The 17396-nt window shown below is 45.8% G+C and overlaps 1 protein-coding gene across 3 annotated transcripts in view; it reads left to right on the top strand.

Moving 5' to 3' along the window:
• Positions 1–17396, top strand: part of PLPP4 (phospholipid phosphatase 4) — a 127616-nt gene that overhangs the window by 56444 nt on the left and 53776 nt on the right. Inside the window, exons 4-5 of one of the 3 annotated variants that reach the window (XM_081242504.1) lie at positions 3165–3228; positions 5549–5673. In XM_081242504.1, coding sequence (XP_081098630.1) covers positions 3165–3228; positions 5549–5673 — 189 coding nt within the window. The remainder of the gene's footprint in view (positions 1–3164; positions 3229–5548; positions 5674–17396) is intronic. The other 2 variants (XM_081242505.1, XM_081242506.1) reach the window with 2 other exon arrangements.

The raw sequence follows: 17396 nt of genomic DNA, 5'->3' as shown, positions 1-17396 counted from the left end.
CTGTTGTTATGGCAGTGAGTAGCCTACAGTTATTTTCCCTAGACCTTTCATTCTCAGCTAAGTCTCCCTTAGGATGACATCTCAAAATTGCACCCCATACCCGGCCTCCTATATGTTAGCAGAGAAGGCGGAGTCATTGGATGTTCTGTTTGCCTAGATAAATGAGCGCCTGCCTTGTAAAAATGATGAAGAACCTCCCATTGTACACAGTTTGTTTTAAATGGCTGCTTTTAGGAAGCCTTGGAAGTAGGGGGTGGGGAGAGTGATCTTTAAAAACCAAGGACAGAAAACTAGGTGTAGCTTTTCCACCGTTACCTGGGATGCAGGACTTTCGCAGTGAGGGTGGTTTGGTGCTGAGGTCCCTTCTTTACCCAGGCATCTTCAGCAGACCCGAACCCCCAGAGCTCCCCTGATCTGCCTGTCCACAGCAGCCCCGTTTGTGCATCTGCTCTTGGACAAGTGAGGCCTGCCCCACCCAGCATCGGGCTCTAAGGGATTTGGCTGCAGAACAGCCAGGTCTGTAAAATGGAGAACCCTGGTTTTTCTTTTTTGTTTTTTGGGTTTTTTTTTTTTTTTTGCTGTACGCAGGCCTCTCACTGCCGTGGCCTCCCCCATTGCAGAGCACAGGCTCCGGACGCACAGGCCCGTCGGCCATGACTCACGGGCCCAGCCGCTCCACGGCATGTGGGATCTTCCCAGACCCGGGCACGAACCCGTGTCCCCTGCATCGGCAGGCAGACTCTCAACCACTGCGCCACCAGGGAAGCCCAAGAACCGTGTTTTGGAAGGACTGTGATGCTGAATTCCCAACAACAAAAGTAACAGCAACAAAAGCCCCTCTTAATCCTCTGGGGTGCTTATAAGCAGGAGTGCCCTCCATATAGGCCCCTTGCAGGCCAACTCACATGACACACTGCTTTGAATTTCTTTATCAGACACAGTCTGGCTTGTCTTTCTGACTCTTCTCTCAAGCCCGCAGTGCTGTGGGATGCTGTAAACACAGCCCTTAGGAACCAGACCCCCTGGGTTATTGTTAATCAAGAAGCCACCCCCTGCCCCCATGACTGGCGCCATTCATTTCCTGCTTGGCCAGCCTGTCACGCATCTAATCTCAGCCCAGCCTTCCCTCTGGTATCAGTGAGAGGTCCCCTACCTTGGTCCCCCTGGGGGTTGTGCTATTCAGATGAACATAATAATCAGTTCATTTTACTTCCGGAGGGCTGCAATGACTTCCACCCTAAATATTGTCGCTCCAGATCCCCACTCTCTTCTGTCTCCTTCAGGCTTTTGGATCAGAGAGTGAAGCTGCCAGCTGTTGGTGCTTATATCACATCCACACATTTTCTAGCTCAGCTACTTGAAGCTTTTCAGAGAACTGCTCTGTGCTCCAGTAAACCCAGCCGGTGCAGAGGTTGAGGACATGTATGGTGTTTCTGGATTGATGTAGCAGTCTCTGAAGTTCCCCAAGGGCACTGGGAGATCAGCTAGTGATGCTTCGTCCCAGAGACCTTCTCTGTGTAGAGGCCGTGCTAGGACCAGGATACGAGAGAGTCTGGCCCCTCTGGGAAAACACAACAGTGAGCCCGCTGGACTAGCCCTGACAAGAAGAGACCTCTGTCATCTCAGGGCTATTTCACAGCCTGTTAATTATCGTGGCTCTGGGAGGATTTTGCAGTGAAGATGGCCCAGGGAATTTTCCCTCCTCTCTGCAAAGGAGACCTCTCAGCAGTGCTCTGAGCTTGTGAGAAAGAAGGGAAGCCCGCGTTTTAGGAAGGAGGGATCTGTGCGTGCAGAATGTACTCATATCTCTCCAAGTCCCCCCACTCTTGCTTCCGGTTTATATGCCCCAGTTGCGTGCTTGGTATTTTAAAGGTGGTGCCACGCTGCTGACTCATGCTCTGTTCTCCACCCCGGTGGCCCATCCCTCCTTTGCTGCCACAGTCAGGTATGGCAGTGCTGCCCATCCCGCATTTAGGGGATTAGTTTCCCTTTGACAAAGGTGTTCATTTGAACTGGTCCCTCCCGTTCTCTTTGCCTCCCATGACTTGTTAAAAGCAGGTGCGTTCTGTCTCCACCTCAGCGGCCTGTGCCCTTGGTGACTGTTGACTGTTCACAGTACTTTCTGTTTGTAGAATAACTCATTTGTCTCCCTTGATGACCATGAATTGCTCCAGGCAGCTCCTTTCCGATAATGGCCCTCCACTGCTATTTTCTTACGTAAATCTCAGCTAGTATCGAACAGTTAATACTTGCCAAAGGGAAATCGTAACTCATATGCTTTATTATTCAACAAAGCAACGGAACGGGGCATCAATAGGTTTTTATTGCTTATGCAAAGCATTTGGCCTTCCATCGCATTGACTTGCCTTTTGTGCAGTCTTGATAAACACAGGAGAGAGGTGCAGGGTCCTTGCAGGGAAAGCTCCATGACTCATTTCATCTGCACCCTTTGGACGATCTGTGCTTCATCCAGCAAAGTCCTTCCAAGCTGCTGGGAGAAAGTCCCTGTGCTGTCTATTTTTAAAGCATGTAATCCAGAAGTGCCTACTGTTTCAGGTGGCAGGAAGCACCACCTGGGCAAATCTTTTCAAAAGCGAACGAGGTTTTGGGGACACTTCACCTTCTCAGAAACGGTGATTTGTTTGATAACAAGCGGACAGCCGTCAGCAGGAGACGGGTCAACAAGGAGGTGACGGCTGAGTGGGCACGTCCTACTTGCAGTAGGATTCCAGCAGCTGCTCTGATTAGAATTGTGTCTGCGAAGATTGCCAGAAGGAAATAAAAAAGTTATGTTTCTTGCTACCAGTAAAAGGGATTCTACGTGCTGTCCTATTAAATCTGTTCCTATCAGGCCAGAACATGATAGATGGGCTTCTCAGTGATATTGAAAATTTCATTCAAGGAGGGGAGATCAATTTCATGTCACAGGGGCTTGGAATTTTTTGAGTCACTCTCCAAAGTCCTGTTCTAATTACATTTTCCTTTAGCTGCTCAAACTTGCCTCCCTTTTTTAGAGTATTCGCTTATATTTCTATGGTCATAAATTAAATAGTAGTATGATGGAACAGAGGTGATGGTGATGATGATGATAACGATGATGATGATGATGGTTTTGATTTGCGAGCCTGCTGGTTATTTTTCTGTCTGTTGGTTTTGTTTTGTAGCCGTGTCCTTGGCTCTTGCTTTGAATGGAGTCTGCACAAACACTATTAAATTAATAGTGGGAAGGTAAGTTCCAAAAAAGAAACAAATAGTGGCTTTGATTCTCAAGGTTGTCTACGTAGGAGCCTTGGCCACAGGACACTGGATGGGACACATTTGAGCTCTTCTGGTTTTCCCTTAAGTTATTGTCCTTCTGAGATTTCTGTCCTCAACACAGATCTTTCCTCTCCTTTGAATTACGAACTCAGTATTTCAGAAAGCAGGGCATCAATAGTAAAGCAGTATCCACTGACTATACTTTCTTGTGGACCAAAGCCCACTCACTGCTGGCATCTCTGGTCCATCCACTGATGTTCCAGGGCCTCACCGGACACCCATTCACTTGCCAGTTTTGGCCTCCAAAAAATAAATAAGCTTTCTTCTTTATCGGTCTCTTTGGAATAAGAAATATGGATTGGCATTTGAGCTTTGGCTCATGGCACATTTCTCTGACTCCCCTGGGAAGTGATTTCTCTTCTCCATTTATCTTGCCTCCTCCCTCAGCCGCTCTGGCAGGGAGCTAATCTCTGTAGAGACGAACTGTCAAAAGGCCCAAATTCAGGACCTGACCTTGGCCCTGACTAGCTGTTGGCCTTGGACAGGTTGGTTCCCCTCTTGGAACCTCAGTATCAGTGATCATGTAAATACTTGGTGCATGGTGCTGGCCAGGCATCGAGGAGGCAGAAGAGGGTTACAGATTGGGCAGTGCATGGCTTGGGGCTGCAGTGTCCTTGCAACTTTCCAGGCTTAGAGTTGCTGTGGGGCCTGATAAAATGCCGATTCCCAGGCCGTGTCCGCTCTGAGGTTCTGGTTCAGTAGGTGAATCGCCACACTTGGAGAAACACTAGCCACATAGGGGAGAGACTGTAAGCCAGCAGTTCTGATAGATTACTGATAATTGATATGTTACAGATACCGATAGATTGTTATTGGGCCCAGATCCCAGAGCTGGAGGACCAGTGAGTCAGTCTGGGTGAACTGTAACCCAGTACGTACAGAAAAGGGGGACTGTGTTTACAGTGCTAGCAAGACCTTGTCCACGGCAGGCATTCGGCAAAGGTTAGTTGAATTAATGTGAAGTAATTCACCATCACACATCTGTGTGAGAATCCACACTTGAGTGAGGTGGACAAGCATGGGGTGAGCTGTGTAGGTACAAGAATCCAATTGCTGGGGTTCAGAGCTTGTCTTTGCCACTTACTGGTTGTGTGTGACCTTGGGCAGTAGTGTAATCTTTCTGAGCCTTCATTTTCGCACCTGTGAAATGAAGGAGGTCTGAGGGCCTGCCCCAGGGTTGTCATAAGAGTCGTATGACACATAGAGTCACAGATGTAGAGAGCAAACTTACGGTTACCAAGGGGGAAAGAGGGGTGGGACGAATTGGGAGATGGGGATTGACTTATATACACCACTATGTATAAAATAGATAACTAATGAGAACCTACCGTTTAGCACAGGGGGCTCTACTCAGTGCTCTGTGGTGACCTCACTGGGAAGGAAATCTAAAAAAGAGGGGAATCTGAGTATACATATAACTGATTCACTTTACTGTACAGCAGACACTAACACAACATTGCAAAGCAACTATACTCCAATAAAAATTTTAAAAGGAAATAAAATTTAAGAAAACATGCACCCATGGGCGGTGCTTAGTGCTGGGTCTGGTATGCAGTACGTGCTCAGTACACGTTAGCCGTGATTGTGGCAGGAGGTTCGGCCTCGGGGCCGGCTTATAACCTCCTCCCTGTAGCGCCTCCCCCGCAACCTGGACCAGGAGCCGACCTGGCGACCGTGTGCTCTGCATCTTGGAGCTGAGCTTCCAGGTCCTCTCAGTGAGGTTAAGTGAGACCTGCTATTTAAGGAAGGGCAGGCAGTTGGCCGTCCAAATTCAAGCTACAGGGCCACGAGGAGCCTGGAGGCTTGGGTCCTGGAAGCAGCCTCCGAGTAGCGGACCCATAGGTGGAGGCAGGAACTACCCTCTACTCTGCCGGCCCTGGGCTTAGGTGGCTCCTGGAAGTCATCTCACTTGACCTGCAGGACCTCACCTTTGGGTAGGTATTGATCTCCCTTGTTTACAGATGTGGAAACTGAGGCTGGGGTGGGGGATGGCTACATGACCTTCCCAAGGTCATGAAACTAGTAAGTGGCAGAGTGGGAGTTCCAGCCCAGATCTCTCTGACCCCAAAGCCTGAGCTTTGCCTAAGCCCATAGTGTCTTCGGGGCGGGGCAGGCTGCGCTGTTGATGGCAGCAGAAGGAGCTAGGACAGCAGGGGACAGCGGGGTTAGCTTGGGGTTTGTTTGTGATGGCAGCGTTTTATATTGAAAATGTCCATGGTGTCTTTTGTAGACCTCGCCCCGATTTCTTTTACCGCTGCTTTCCAGATGGAGTGATGAACTCGGAAATGCACTGCACAGGTGACCCCGATCTGGTGTCCGAGGGCCGCAAAAGCTTCCCCAGCATCCATTCCTCCTGTAAGTTCAGTGGCGGGGACACTCTAATTCCTGGGTCGTGTCTCCTGATCACTTTCTTCGGGAGTTTAGGTGGAGGGAAAAGAGTTGATACACCAAGGTCGAGCACCGTTCAATTTTCTTCACTGGTTGGCTTAGAAACAAGACATTTAATAGGAATAATGAGCCTGAGGACAAGGCTCTGGAGTTTACAAAACATTGTATATGTTGCTTTTGTGAACTCAGCAGAGTGTAACATGTGACACTTTACCCTTTGGCAGTACCAATCAGAACTTGACAGTGCAAGGGAATTAACCATGTTCCCTGGGACCTTATGCCTTTCAGCTCAGTGTTCTGTCTAGTTTACTCCTTCAGTGAAGGTAGTGTATGTGTGTGTGTGTACCAACATATAGTATATATATGTATATATATATATATATATATAAATGAACATACACCCTCCCTAATATATAGTCTGATTATGGGTATGTGAGCTGGGACCAGCCTGAAGCAAAGAATAAATAACATGAATCAGGTGCAGTGTGGTATAGTGCAAAGCATACAGGTCTTTAAAGTGTGACAAATCCTGACTCTGCCAGGTCCTAGCTCTGTGACTTAACCTCTCTGTGCCTCAGTTCCTGCTGTGTAAAGTGGGAATAAGGCCTCCCCTATTGGTTGGAGTGAGGGTTAAAATAAGAGATGAGGATCACTGACATTTCTGGAGCTCCTGCCACGCCCAGATGTTAAGGTACATTATCTTATTTAGTCCATTCAGTATCTGTCAAGTACTTGGTATCATGCTTCAAATAAACCCCAGTCATCCATGCATTGTTTAGTCTCAGGGCTGAGGTTCCCAGAGCGTTCTGGTTTGTGTCTTCATTCGTTCCTTCAGTGTTTACTGAGTGACTTAGGTGCCAGGCACTGACTGTGATAGGTGTTGGGGACACAAAGATAAGTGAGACACGCTCGTGTCCTGGGGAGTCCACGGGTAGTGGCAGGCTGTATATTTAGGTTGGTGATTCTGGGATCATTGGAGAGGAAGCGGGCCCACAGGTGACCACCTGGGAGAGGACAGCCTGCTCTCCTGACCCGGAGGCCTTGATTCCCCACAGGTCTGATCGTTGTTTAGCTTTGGCGAGCTTGTTACCTTAATCTTTTCTCTTTCTTCTAAGTACCTAATACATACCCTGATAGGGGCTGGATCAGGGAATAACTGGACGGCCTTTCCTGCAGAGTGGTCGTTGGGCGTTTTGCTCAGAGTCATTAGAGATTAGGGCCTGTCCACAATATAGAGGTGCCCGGCCCTCTAAGTGGATCTCCATCAACCTGTGCCACAGCCCTGCCAGGTCCGGTTGTCCCCACTTTGTGTACAGGGACAGTGAAGCTTAAGACAGACTCAGCAGCTTCTTCAAGGACACTTAGCTGACCTTCATGCCCGCCTCTAACACGATAGTGTCTTGGGCTTTAGGTGATTAAATACAACGAGGTGTTCACAGCCCACGTTCATTTAAATGAATAACTCATTTTCTCCTCTAGTTTGCTGGAGACTTTAGTGGGTTGAATAATGGTCCCCAAAAAGATATGTCCAAGTCCTATATAGCCCACAGAACCTGTGAGTGTGACCATATTTGAAAAAAGTCTTTGCAGATGTAATTAAGGATCTCAAGCTGAGATCATCCTGGCTTTAGGGTGGGCCCTAAGTCCAATGACAGATGTCCCTGTAAGCGAAAGGCAGAAGAACATTGAGACTTAGAGATGCAGGGACGAAGGCCACGTGAAGGCAGAGGCAGGGATTGCAGTGATGCAGCCACAAGCCAAGGAACACCTGGAGCCACCAGAAGCTGGAAGAGGCAGGGAAGGAGCCTCCCCTGGAGCCTTCACAGCGACTGTGGCCCAGCCAACACCTTGATTTTGGACTTCTGGCTTCCAGAACTGTGAGGGAAGAAATTTCTTTCATTTTCAGCCACTAGGTTTATGGTAATTTGTCACAGCAGCCCTGAGGAAAGAAAAAGGAGACTTAGGTTGAACACATTGGTTCATGGAGAGGGTTTGGCTTTGGAGTCATGGGGGAGATTGAGAGAAAGCACGCTCCTGGGCATGCTTCCTAAAATGCCCTCTGAGTTTAGTATTGCCAGGGGCACAGCCTGCATGACGGTGTAGGGTGCTGCAGTCACTCCCATTATTTAAGGTCACGCATTCATTTATCTCTTCCTGTCCGAGTTTGTTCTTCCTCTCTGAAGTCATGTTTTGTTTTAAGTGAGTCTGTTTCGGAGGCAGTGTAGGTGCCAGCTGGAGGAATGCCTGCAGCATTGATTTCCTATCTCCTTACTGTCAGGGATTCCTGTGCTGGCATTGTTTAGAGGTACCTGGGATGGTATTCACCTGGGGTCCGCTTCTGTCTGGTCTCCATCTGTATCCTTGTGGGGTCACTCAAGTTCTCTGTTGTTTTAAGACATGTTCTGTTCTCCCAAAGACCTGGTGCTGAGCTTCAAGGGGCTTCAAATATTATAAGCAGTAAGAAGTGAAACCCTGTGGGAAAACCTTAATCCTGGCTTTTGAACTGTTAACTAAGGACTGCAGCACAATTTCGTAGCTTCTGTTGCATTTGAACTTGGGAGGGAAATAGGTCTTACGTGACTAACTCAAGCTAGAAGACTGCTGGACCACAAAGAGCAGAGGCCAGGCCCCGCAGAAGTGTTTCTTTCAGAGGCTCACCCTCCCTGTCAAATGCGTTCCCTGACAAGTCTGCCCACCAGCTGCCTTGTCGAGTGCGAGGCTGATGTCCCATCTGTGCTAGACGAGTTTTTGACAGAGGCTCTTACTGCCTTTTGCTTAAGATGTACTTACAATGTTACAGATTTTTACTGCTTGGCAGACACAGAATCCTCCCCAGCCTCTAGGCTTTGGTGAGTATTTTCATCTGATCTCTTTCTCTTTTTTATGACAGGTCAGAGATTGCCTTGCAGGGAGCTGCCATATCCACTTAGAAAAACCATCAGTGCTGTTTTCTGGATTTCTTATTGTAGCTAATAGGAAGCCTAGTGGTTGGCGTGACTCTTTGCTCCTCCGAAGAGGTGGCAGACCTCAGAGGGGGTGACCTCAGTGGACTCCCATTTTGTGTACACACTCTTTCTCCCTTCAGTAAAATCAACTTCGTGGGTTGCATTTGGGTGAGTGGACACAGCAGCTCTGGACCAAGGGATCTCCGGAGACGAACTCCCCATTTTAGGTAAACGTGGGTTTGCTTCTGTTCTGTTCACAGGTGATTGGTGCCTGGGAGGTAGTCGATGTCCACATGTTGTCCTGCAGAGCAGTTGGTTTTCTTTGAACGCAAGAACAAACGTTGATTACTTTTGGAAACAAAAGATCTTGTTCTCAGTTTACCATAAGCAGTCCAACAGCACTGCCCTGAAGGGCTCATGTGCCAGACTTTCAGCAAATGGCACGTCCCTGTGGTAGCCATGCTATGGGACTTGCTCTGTGAGGCAGCCTAAGCCACGCCTGCTGGAAAAGCAGAGATCACAGTTTCAGAGAGCGTGTGATTTCCTTCAGAGTTTTGAGAAGCTTGGGGTTTAAAGTAGAGAAGGGCAATGTGGCTTCAAAGCAGGGATATTCTGAAAAGGGGATTGTCTTTCATCATACCATCTCAGCTTTTGATTGGGTGCTGTTTCAACTTCCAGAAAGAGGATAGATTTCAGAGAGAAAAATTGAAAACAGAAACAAACCCAAAAAACCTTATTATTGCCAAGTCAAGCTATTAAGAAACTTCTTTTCTGTAAAATGGTGGGAATGAATAAAGTGATACTGTTGTCCAGGGGTCGGCAGATGACAGCATGTGGGCTGCCTGTTTGGTAAATAAAGTGTTACTGGTACACAGAGATGCCCATCATTTACGTATTGTTTATGGAGGCATTTACTTTACAATGGCAGAGTTGAGTAGTTGCAGAGATACCTGGCCCACAAAACTGCAAACATCTTGCCCATACTCCAAACAGATACTATTAAAAAGCATTACCACGGGGTCCCAGTGGGGGAGGGATGACTAAGCAGAGCACAGGGGATTTTTAGGGCAGTGAAACTACTCTGTATGACACTGTGGTGGTGGATGCCTGCCATGATACATTTGTTGAAACGCATAGAATGTACAACACCGAGACTGAAGCCTAATATAAACTGTGGATGTTAGGTGATTATGACGTGTCAGTGTAGGTTCATCAATGGTAACAACTGCTGGAGGATGTCGCTAATGAGGGAGGGGCTGGGAGTCTATGGGAACTCTCTGTACCTTTTAAAATTTGCTGTGAACCTAAAACTGCTCTAATAAACTAACGTCTAAGAAAAAGGCTTTACTAAAGCAAGACCAGTGCACTTGAATTGTGCACATAGATGTTTCATTTTAAAACAAGTCCATTATCGTATAAAAAGGGGGGGCATTTATGGGATAATCAGTGCTTGTGGGATGCATTCTTTAAATGACAGGCAAAATTTCAAGGCATATCTGGCCGATGGTGATTTAACAGATTCTTCTTGAGTACTTAGTGTTTTATAGGTACAGGCTTGCACTTGGGGAGGGTACAGGATGCTCAGACGTGGCCATGTGCTGTTTGGGGCCAGGGCAAACACAAGGTGCTTTAACACAGTGCTCTGGGATTGGGGAGCTGGGAATTCCAGTTAGGGAACAGGGAAAGCCTCTGGAGGACAAGCTCTTTTTCCTGTCGTTTCCCAGGAGAGTACGCATGAGCTAGGTGTTTCGGGTCATTTATGTTTGAAGTGTCTTTATTCCATTTTCTAGCTGAGTGTAGAATTCTAGGTTGAAAATCAGTTCTGTGCAGGATTCTAGTTTACCGTGTGCTTCAGAGAGACCCAATGACATTCCCTGCTTTCATTTTGCTTTTCTCTTTCTCTCTCTGGAACCTCTTAGGAGCCTTTAGCTCTGGTCATCTGAAGTTTCACAATGATGTGCCTTCCTGGGACTTTCCTCTTTGTATTTACTGTTCTGGTCTCTCAGTGGGTCCTTTTATTCTGTAACTTTGTGTACCTCCCTGTATATTCCCTATTTCTTTTCTCTGGATCCTGTATTAGGCAGATACTGAATCTCCTGAGTTGATTTTATCTTTTAATTTTATTTCCTATTGTCTTTGTCTTTTTGTTCATCTCTCTAGGAGATTTAAAAAATTTAATTTACCAGCCCTTCTGTTGAATTTATTATGATGTTTATATTCTTAATTTCCAAAAGCTCTTTCCTGAACTCGGATTTAAAAAAAACTAACGTCGGGTTCTTTTGTCATAAGTACGGTGTCTCCTTCTTCTTTGTCTGCAGGTATCATCTGTTCTCGCCTTCTCTTTATCTGCATGTTTTTTGGTATCTAGCTTTCCTTAAATACCTGGAGATCTTCGGCTGGATGTTCTTATTTAACGTGAAGCTAACTGGACGGAACCCATTGAGTGGGCTTCACTGAAGGGTGGATGGGGAGTGAACTGGTTGACCCTGAGTGTTAGCATCTGGCCTTTACTTAAAGGCCGTTCCATTCCCTGGAGGAGGCACCCCCCCCCCTTCCCTGTCTCTGGCCAGGTAAGGTGTACATGAACCTGGCATTTTGGAAGCCAAGCCCAGGGGCTTGGTTTCTCCCAGGTCACCTTGCAGACCTTCCCTCAAGCCCCTGTGTTCGGTCTGATTGTTCAGCCCTGTTTTCTACTTGCCTGCGTTTTCCCAGCCCAGAGCCTTGAATGGCTAAACCTTCTACCTCCTTCAAAAGTTGGGGAGGTGAGTTTCCTGGTTTGAGGATGGGGTGGGGACCTGGAGAGTTTAACTGCTCTCTGGGGACTTTCCAGCTGCTTTGCTGTCCAGCCCACGTCTCACCCCTGCCTCCTGCAGTACCGGTTCAAAGCTTTGCAGGGCCCTGCCTGGTGAATTAGCGCTTCTCATCAGCACCACCGTCTGCAGGCGTGGAGGTGCGCCTTTCCCTGGCTCTGCCAGCTGCTTCCCATCCTCATGTATTGTGGGGTGCAGCTGAGGTGCTCCTAGCTCCATTTAAGATAGAATTTGTTTCCCTATTTGCATTAGTCAGGGTTCTCCAGAGAAACAGAACCAATAGGGTGTATGTATATATAGAGAGGGAGAGGAATAGTTATTTTAAGGAATTGGCTCACAAGTTTGTGAGGGCTGGCAAGTCTGAAATTTGTAAGGCAGGCTGGCAGGCTGGAAATTTGGGTAGGATTTCTCTGTTGTAGTCTTGAGGTAGAATTTCTCACTTGGGAAACCTCAGTCTTTGTTCCTAAGGCCTTTAAATGATTGGATGAGACCCACCTACATCATGGAGGGTGAGCTCCTTTACTTAAAGTCAACAGATTGTAAACGCTCATCATAGCTTAAAAATATCTTCAAAGCAACTTCCAGACTGGTGTTTGACCAAACATCTGGGCACTATGACCTAGCCAAGTTGACACATAAAATTAGGCATCACGCTATTGTTCCTTCCTTCCCCTATCATTTTAAATTCAGAAATACCATCATAATGCTCTAATACCTAATAGTTGCAGGGGCACCATATGTTAGAAGATTCTCATGCACCCTCAGTGTTACTTTGATGATGGAGTCCTTGAGAGTGGAGTACATACATCAAAGGATCTTTGTAGGCTGAGTGTCTGGGAGTTTGCTTTTGTGGAACAAATCTAAATGGGTTGTAACTCTGGATTGAGAAATTATAAGATATCATCTATGCTAAGCAGCCAGGTTTAATTCCATCAAGCATGAATATTTAATATTGTAAACCAGCTGGTTTTTGGAGTGGTTAGGCAGGCTTTTGCATAAAGAAACAGGAAATAGGAGAGCAGTAGACATTGCAGGATTTGTTTGTTTTGCATCATTTAATGAAATGAAATTGCTATCCAGGGTTTTTGCTGGTAGATGGGAAGCTTCTTCTTCTTCTTTTAAAAATGGTATAAAATGGGGCTTCCCTGGTGGCTCAGTGGTTGGGAGTCCACCTGCCGATGCAGGGGACACGAGTTCGTGCCCCAGTCCGGGAAGATCCCACGTGCCGCGGAGCGGCTGGGCCCGTGAGCCATGTCCGCTGAGCCTGTGCGTCCGGAGCCTGTGCTCCGCAAGGGGAGAGGCCACAACAGTGAGAGGCCCGCGTAACAAAAAAAAAAGGTAGAAAATGGCATGGGCTGCTTTGGGTCCTTGGTTCAACCAGGACAAATTGCTGGTCATTTGTCTGAGGTCAGTTCCATTGGTGTGGTTTGTCTTCTAACTGAGAAATGAAAGCTTCCAGATTCACTATCATGTCAAGGGACGCATCAGACTTGGCAAGAGCCTCTCCTGGCTTTTTTCCTAATTTCGTATTAGCCTTTATCTCAAACTTCTAAGACAATTTCCGAGGTTCTGGGAAGCAACTGCACTTATTTTGCAGCTTTTTCATCATTCAGATGAAGACTCCCCTGAATGCTGGAAAGTCTTGCTTTGGGGATGCTCAACCCTTGGAGGCAATGATTGCTTTAAGAAGAATCAGACCTCTTTGTAGGACGATGTTCCTCAATCTTTTTCTCATTATCATCCTTCCTCATTTTATAGGCTTCCCGCCCCACCCCCCGCCCGCCCAGTTTCTCTTCTCTACCATGAAATATTAATTCCACAGATAGACTGTATATCTGTTTATGTACTGTGGCCCTCTGGAGGACCACAAACAATTGTAATAGCTAAGATTTTCTCATCTCCCCAAGAACCAATTTTTGTCCCCTTGGGGGCAACATTGTCTTGGTGGGGAGTGGTGTTCTTGGTTTCTCTCACAAGCAGTAAGCTTTCTCCTCCTGAGTACAGGTAAGACTTTCTTGTTTCTTTGCATGTCTCATAATTTTGTTCTTGTTGTTTTTGGAAATTGGGTAGTTTGGGTAATATATTGGAGCAGTTGTGGGTACTGATCCTTCCTCATTCTGGGGCTTGTTTTTGCTGTTTGCTTATTTATTTGTTTAGTGACTGGTTGGATTATTTTAGTGAAGCCTGTTTACCCTACTGTGTGAAGCCTCAGTGTGATGTGGCTCCCAGAGGCTGCAGCCTTGGGCATGTGCACACTCACCTGGGATGACAGTGGTTTTAGTAGGGTTCTCTTTGACTGTGTTTTTCCCTGACCACACCCCAGTGCTAGGTTCCACTGATTGATGACTCTATTGTTTTCAGCAATGCTCTGGGACATAAATGGCTCCACAGATTCATCCAATTAAATTCAAGCTCCTTTTCGGGGATAGCTTTTGAGGTCATGTTTGAGATCTGTCCATCCCCCAAGATGAACATCCCCTTCTTCTTTCCCTGGTTCTTGCTGGTAAACTAGCTGGCCTACCATTTAGTTTATATCTCCAGTGAACTTACTGTTCTCCTCCTAATTGCTTTTCATCACAACCTTACGTACAATGTTTGTGAGAGTACCCTTAGGCTTGAACTTCACCAAGTTCCAGTAAAGTCAGTTCCTTTGGGAAGAGCTCCAGAACTCTCTATTTTAAGGTCTGCCTCTCCCCGAACCTTGTCTCTGGGGCTGAAGACAGGGACAGTGGCAGGTTCTTTCTAAGTGATGCTCATGCCTAGGACTTGGGCACTGGATGGAGGGGAGCACAGTAGCTTCTGGTCTTCTTGGGAGGTGCTAACAGCCTGTCTCTCCCAGCAAGATAACATTGCCCTTGACTAGAAGCTGTGGGAAGAGGGAGAGGGAGCCCTGTGTTCTGGGCTGTACCCGTCTGGAATGGACTTTCTATCACCCTAGGCTGGGAGGGAAGGAGGAAGAATGGATCAAGGTTCAAATGCCACAGATTCTCACTGTCCTTACTGAGTTTTAGTATATCTTCTTAAATTAATGTTTCTTCATTTGCTGTATGCTCTTAGGACCACTTCCAGAGACTTAATTATTTTTTCAGTAATTTTCTCCAGTTTAGCTTGGGAGTGGGGTCCACAGAGCTTCTCATGCGCCATTCTGGAAGTGGAACTCCCTTATGTCAGTTTTGATAAATTGTGTTTTTAAACTAGTTTTTACATGCATTTAGATTGTTGAATTTGTTAGTATAAAAGTGTTCATAATATTCCTTTATTGACTTTTTGATGTCTGTTAAGAAACAACAGTAGTGATACGCCCTCTTCCATTTCTGATATAGTAACTTGTATTTTTTCTCCTTTTTTTATGGATTAACTTTATGCATGGTTTATCAATTTTATTAAACTTTTCAAACAATCAACTTTTGTCTTTATTTTCTCTATTTTTGTGTCTTTTCTGCTTTGTTGACTTTGGCTCTTATTTTCATTGCTTCCTTGTTTTTAGTTTGTGTTCAATTTGCTCACAGTCTTAAATTGGAAATTGAAATAATAGTTTTTAAAGTCTTTTTTCCTTTCTAATGTAAGCATTGAAAGCTATAAATTTCCCTTGAGTCCTGTTTTAGCTGTATCCCACAAAATTTGTTACATTGTATTTTTATTGTTATTATGTTCAAAATATTTTCTAACATCCCTTGTGGTTTCTTCTTTGATCTATGGATTATTTAGAAGTGAATTTTTTTTTTTTACTTTCCTAATATTGAAGGCTTTTCCAGCTATTTCAGTGTTATGAATTTTTAATTTAGTTTTATTGTGACTAGAAAGCATACTATACAAAATTTCAGTCTTTTGAAATTTATGGAGATTTGTTTTGTAGCCTAGTATATACTTTATCTTGGTGGATCTTTCACTCACACCTGAAAACATACTCTGAATTTGTTGGGTGTGGCATTCTATATGTGTCAATTAAGTTAAGATGCTGTCATTCAGAGATTTTTGATTCTTTCTTTTCTTCTTTTTGTCTCGTTCTGTCAGTTGAGAGTAGAGTTTGATAATGTTCAACTATGATTACAGATTTTGTCTGTTTCTCTTTTTAGTTTTGCTAGTTTTGCTTCTTATGTTTTGGAGCTCTTTTTATAGGCACTTCCATATTTATGATTGTTATATATTCTTGTTATCTTGACCCTTTTATCATTATGAGATGTGTTGTTCTCTTCATTCTCTCTCCTCCTATTTCATGTAATGACTTCTTGTGGATGTGAGGCCCCTAGGCTCATCAGAGATCTTGTTCTTGGCCTGTGATGATAGAATGGACTTGAATTGTAAAGGAATTGTTGGGTAGGCAGCTGTTTTGTGTGGGTTCCTTTTATCACTGTTTCAAACCATTTGCTTTTAACTCAATCTTCCAAATTTAAGCCGAGAAGTCATTTAGGATGTTAGGCGTGTTCTAAAACTAGAAATTCAAATGACCACGTCTTCTGTAATGGACATCTTTTGGGGTATAGGTAGATGGGAGGAAGGAAGGAAGGGAAGTAGGTAGATAGATATCATGAGACAACACTGTTCCACAATCCCCTTCTGTGGAAGTTGTTCCAGTCCTGATGTGGGACTCAGGCTCAGCTGGGGCACCTGCCATAGAAATATTATCTTTTGGGTTCAGGACCACCCCAGGTCCTTTCTTTGTGTTTTCGCAGATTCATATCTAGTGTGCATATCCTTAGAACCAGTGTGTTTTCTTTTCCCTTTCGGGTAGAACTCATAAACATACATACATTATTCCCGTGAGGGTCTCTACAGCACATATTTCATTCCAGACTTGCTTCCTTTTGCCTCCCACTGGGCCTGGGGGCCATCTCTCTTGCCTCTGTTGGCATCTGCTTGGAAAATGCAAAGTCATTTGAGTGTTAGCTGGAGCCAACTTAATTAAGAAGTTAAGTCTGCTGAAGGAAAATGAAACAGATCATTCTGCAGCCAAGCGCGTGCAGTTGTTGGATGATTCAAGCCAATGCTTGAACGCACTCAAGCTGTCAGAACCCACTCATATTCCTTTAGCACTTACTATGTGATACACATCAATTTCTAACTACCAGCACCTGCTTCTCTCTCTGAGGGCTTCTGTGGTTGCCAGAACCCTCTCTGCCTGTGTTTACGACAGACTGGGCACATAGGGAATGAATGCTTACCCTGTCCCCTAGAGCAGTGGTCCCCAACCTCTTTGGCACCAGGGACCGGTTTCGTGGAAGACAATTTTTCCAAGGACCCGGGGCTGGGGGGATGGTTTCAGGATGATTCAAGCACATTACACGTACTGTGCACTTTATTTCTATTATAATTACATTGTAATGTATAATGAAATAATTATACAGCTCACCATAACGCTGACAGGAGGCGGAGCTCAGGCGGTAATGCGAGCGATGCGGAGCGGCTGTAAATACAGATGAAGCTTCGCTCGCTCGCCCGCCCGCTGCTCACCTCCTTCTGGTTCCTAACGGGCTATGGACCTAGTAGCCTACAGCCAGTGATTACTGGGGGATGATGTATAAATACCCCAGCTACCTTACCCCTTAGGTGGAACAGGTCTGAGGTGTGTGTTTTACACTGTCTCCCAGAGCTCCCCAGTGGAACTGAGCCCTTGCTGCCCACAGTGGTAACTTGCTTGATGTCACACGCTTTGCTGGCTTCCTTCCCATCCCTCTCACTTCCCCACTGATGTTGCCTGGGACCATCTTCCTATTAAACTACTTGCACTTGAATCCATCTCAGGGTCTCATACTGAGGGAACTCAAACTAAGACATTACCATGGCTAGCTCCTGCTTATTCTTGAGTTTCAGCCTAAAGGTGGCTTTGTTTAAGAAAACCACCCTGAATACCCCAAAACTCCTATCATCATTCTTTGTCATAGCACATAGTTGAGTCTGTCATCATCCTGGTTGTTTACCTGTTTTTTGTCTGCCT

This window comes from Mesoplodon bidens (genome assembly GCF_964165515.1).
Source record: "Mesoplodon bidens genome assembly, chromosome: 1".
NCBI classification, from domain to species: domain Eukaryota; kingdom Metazoa; phylum Chordata; class Mammalia; order Artiodactyla; family Ziphiidae; genus Mesoplodon; species Mesoplodon bidens.
Note: the sequence above shows the minus strand (reverse complement) of the source record. Positions and strands in the feature narration are given on the sequence as shown.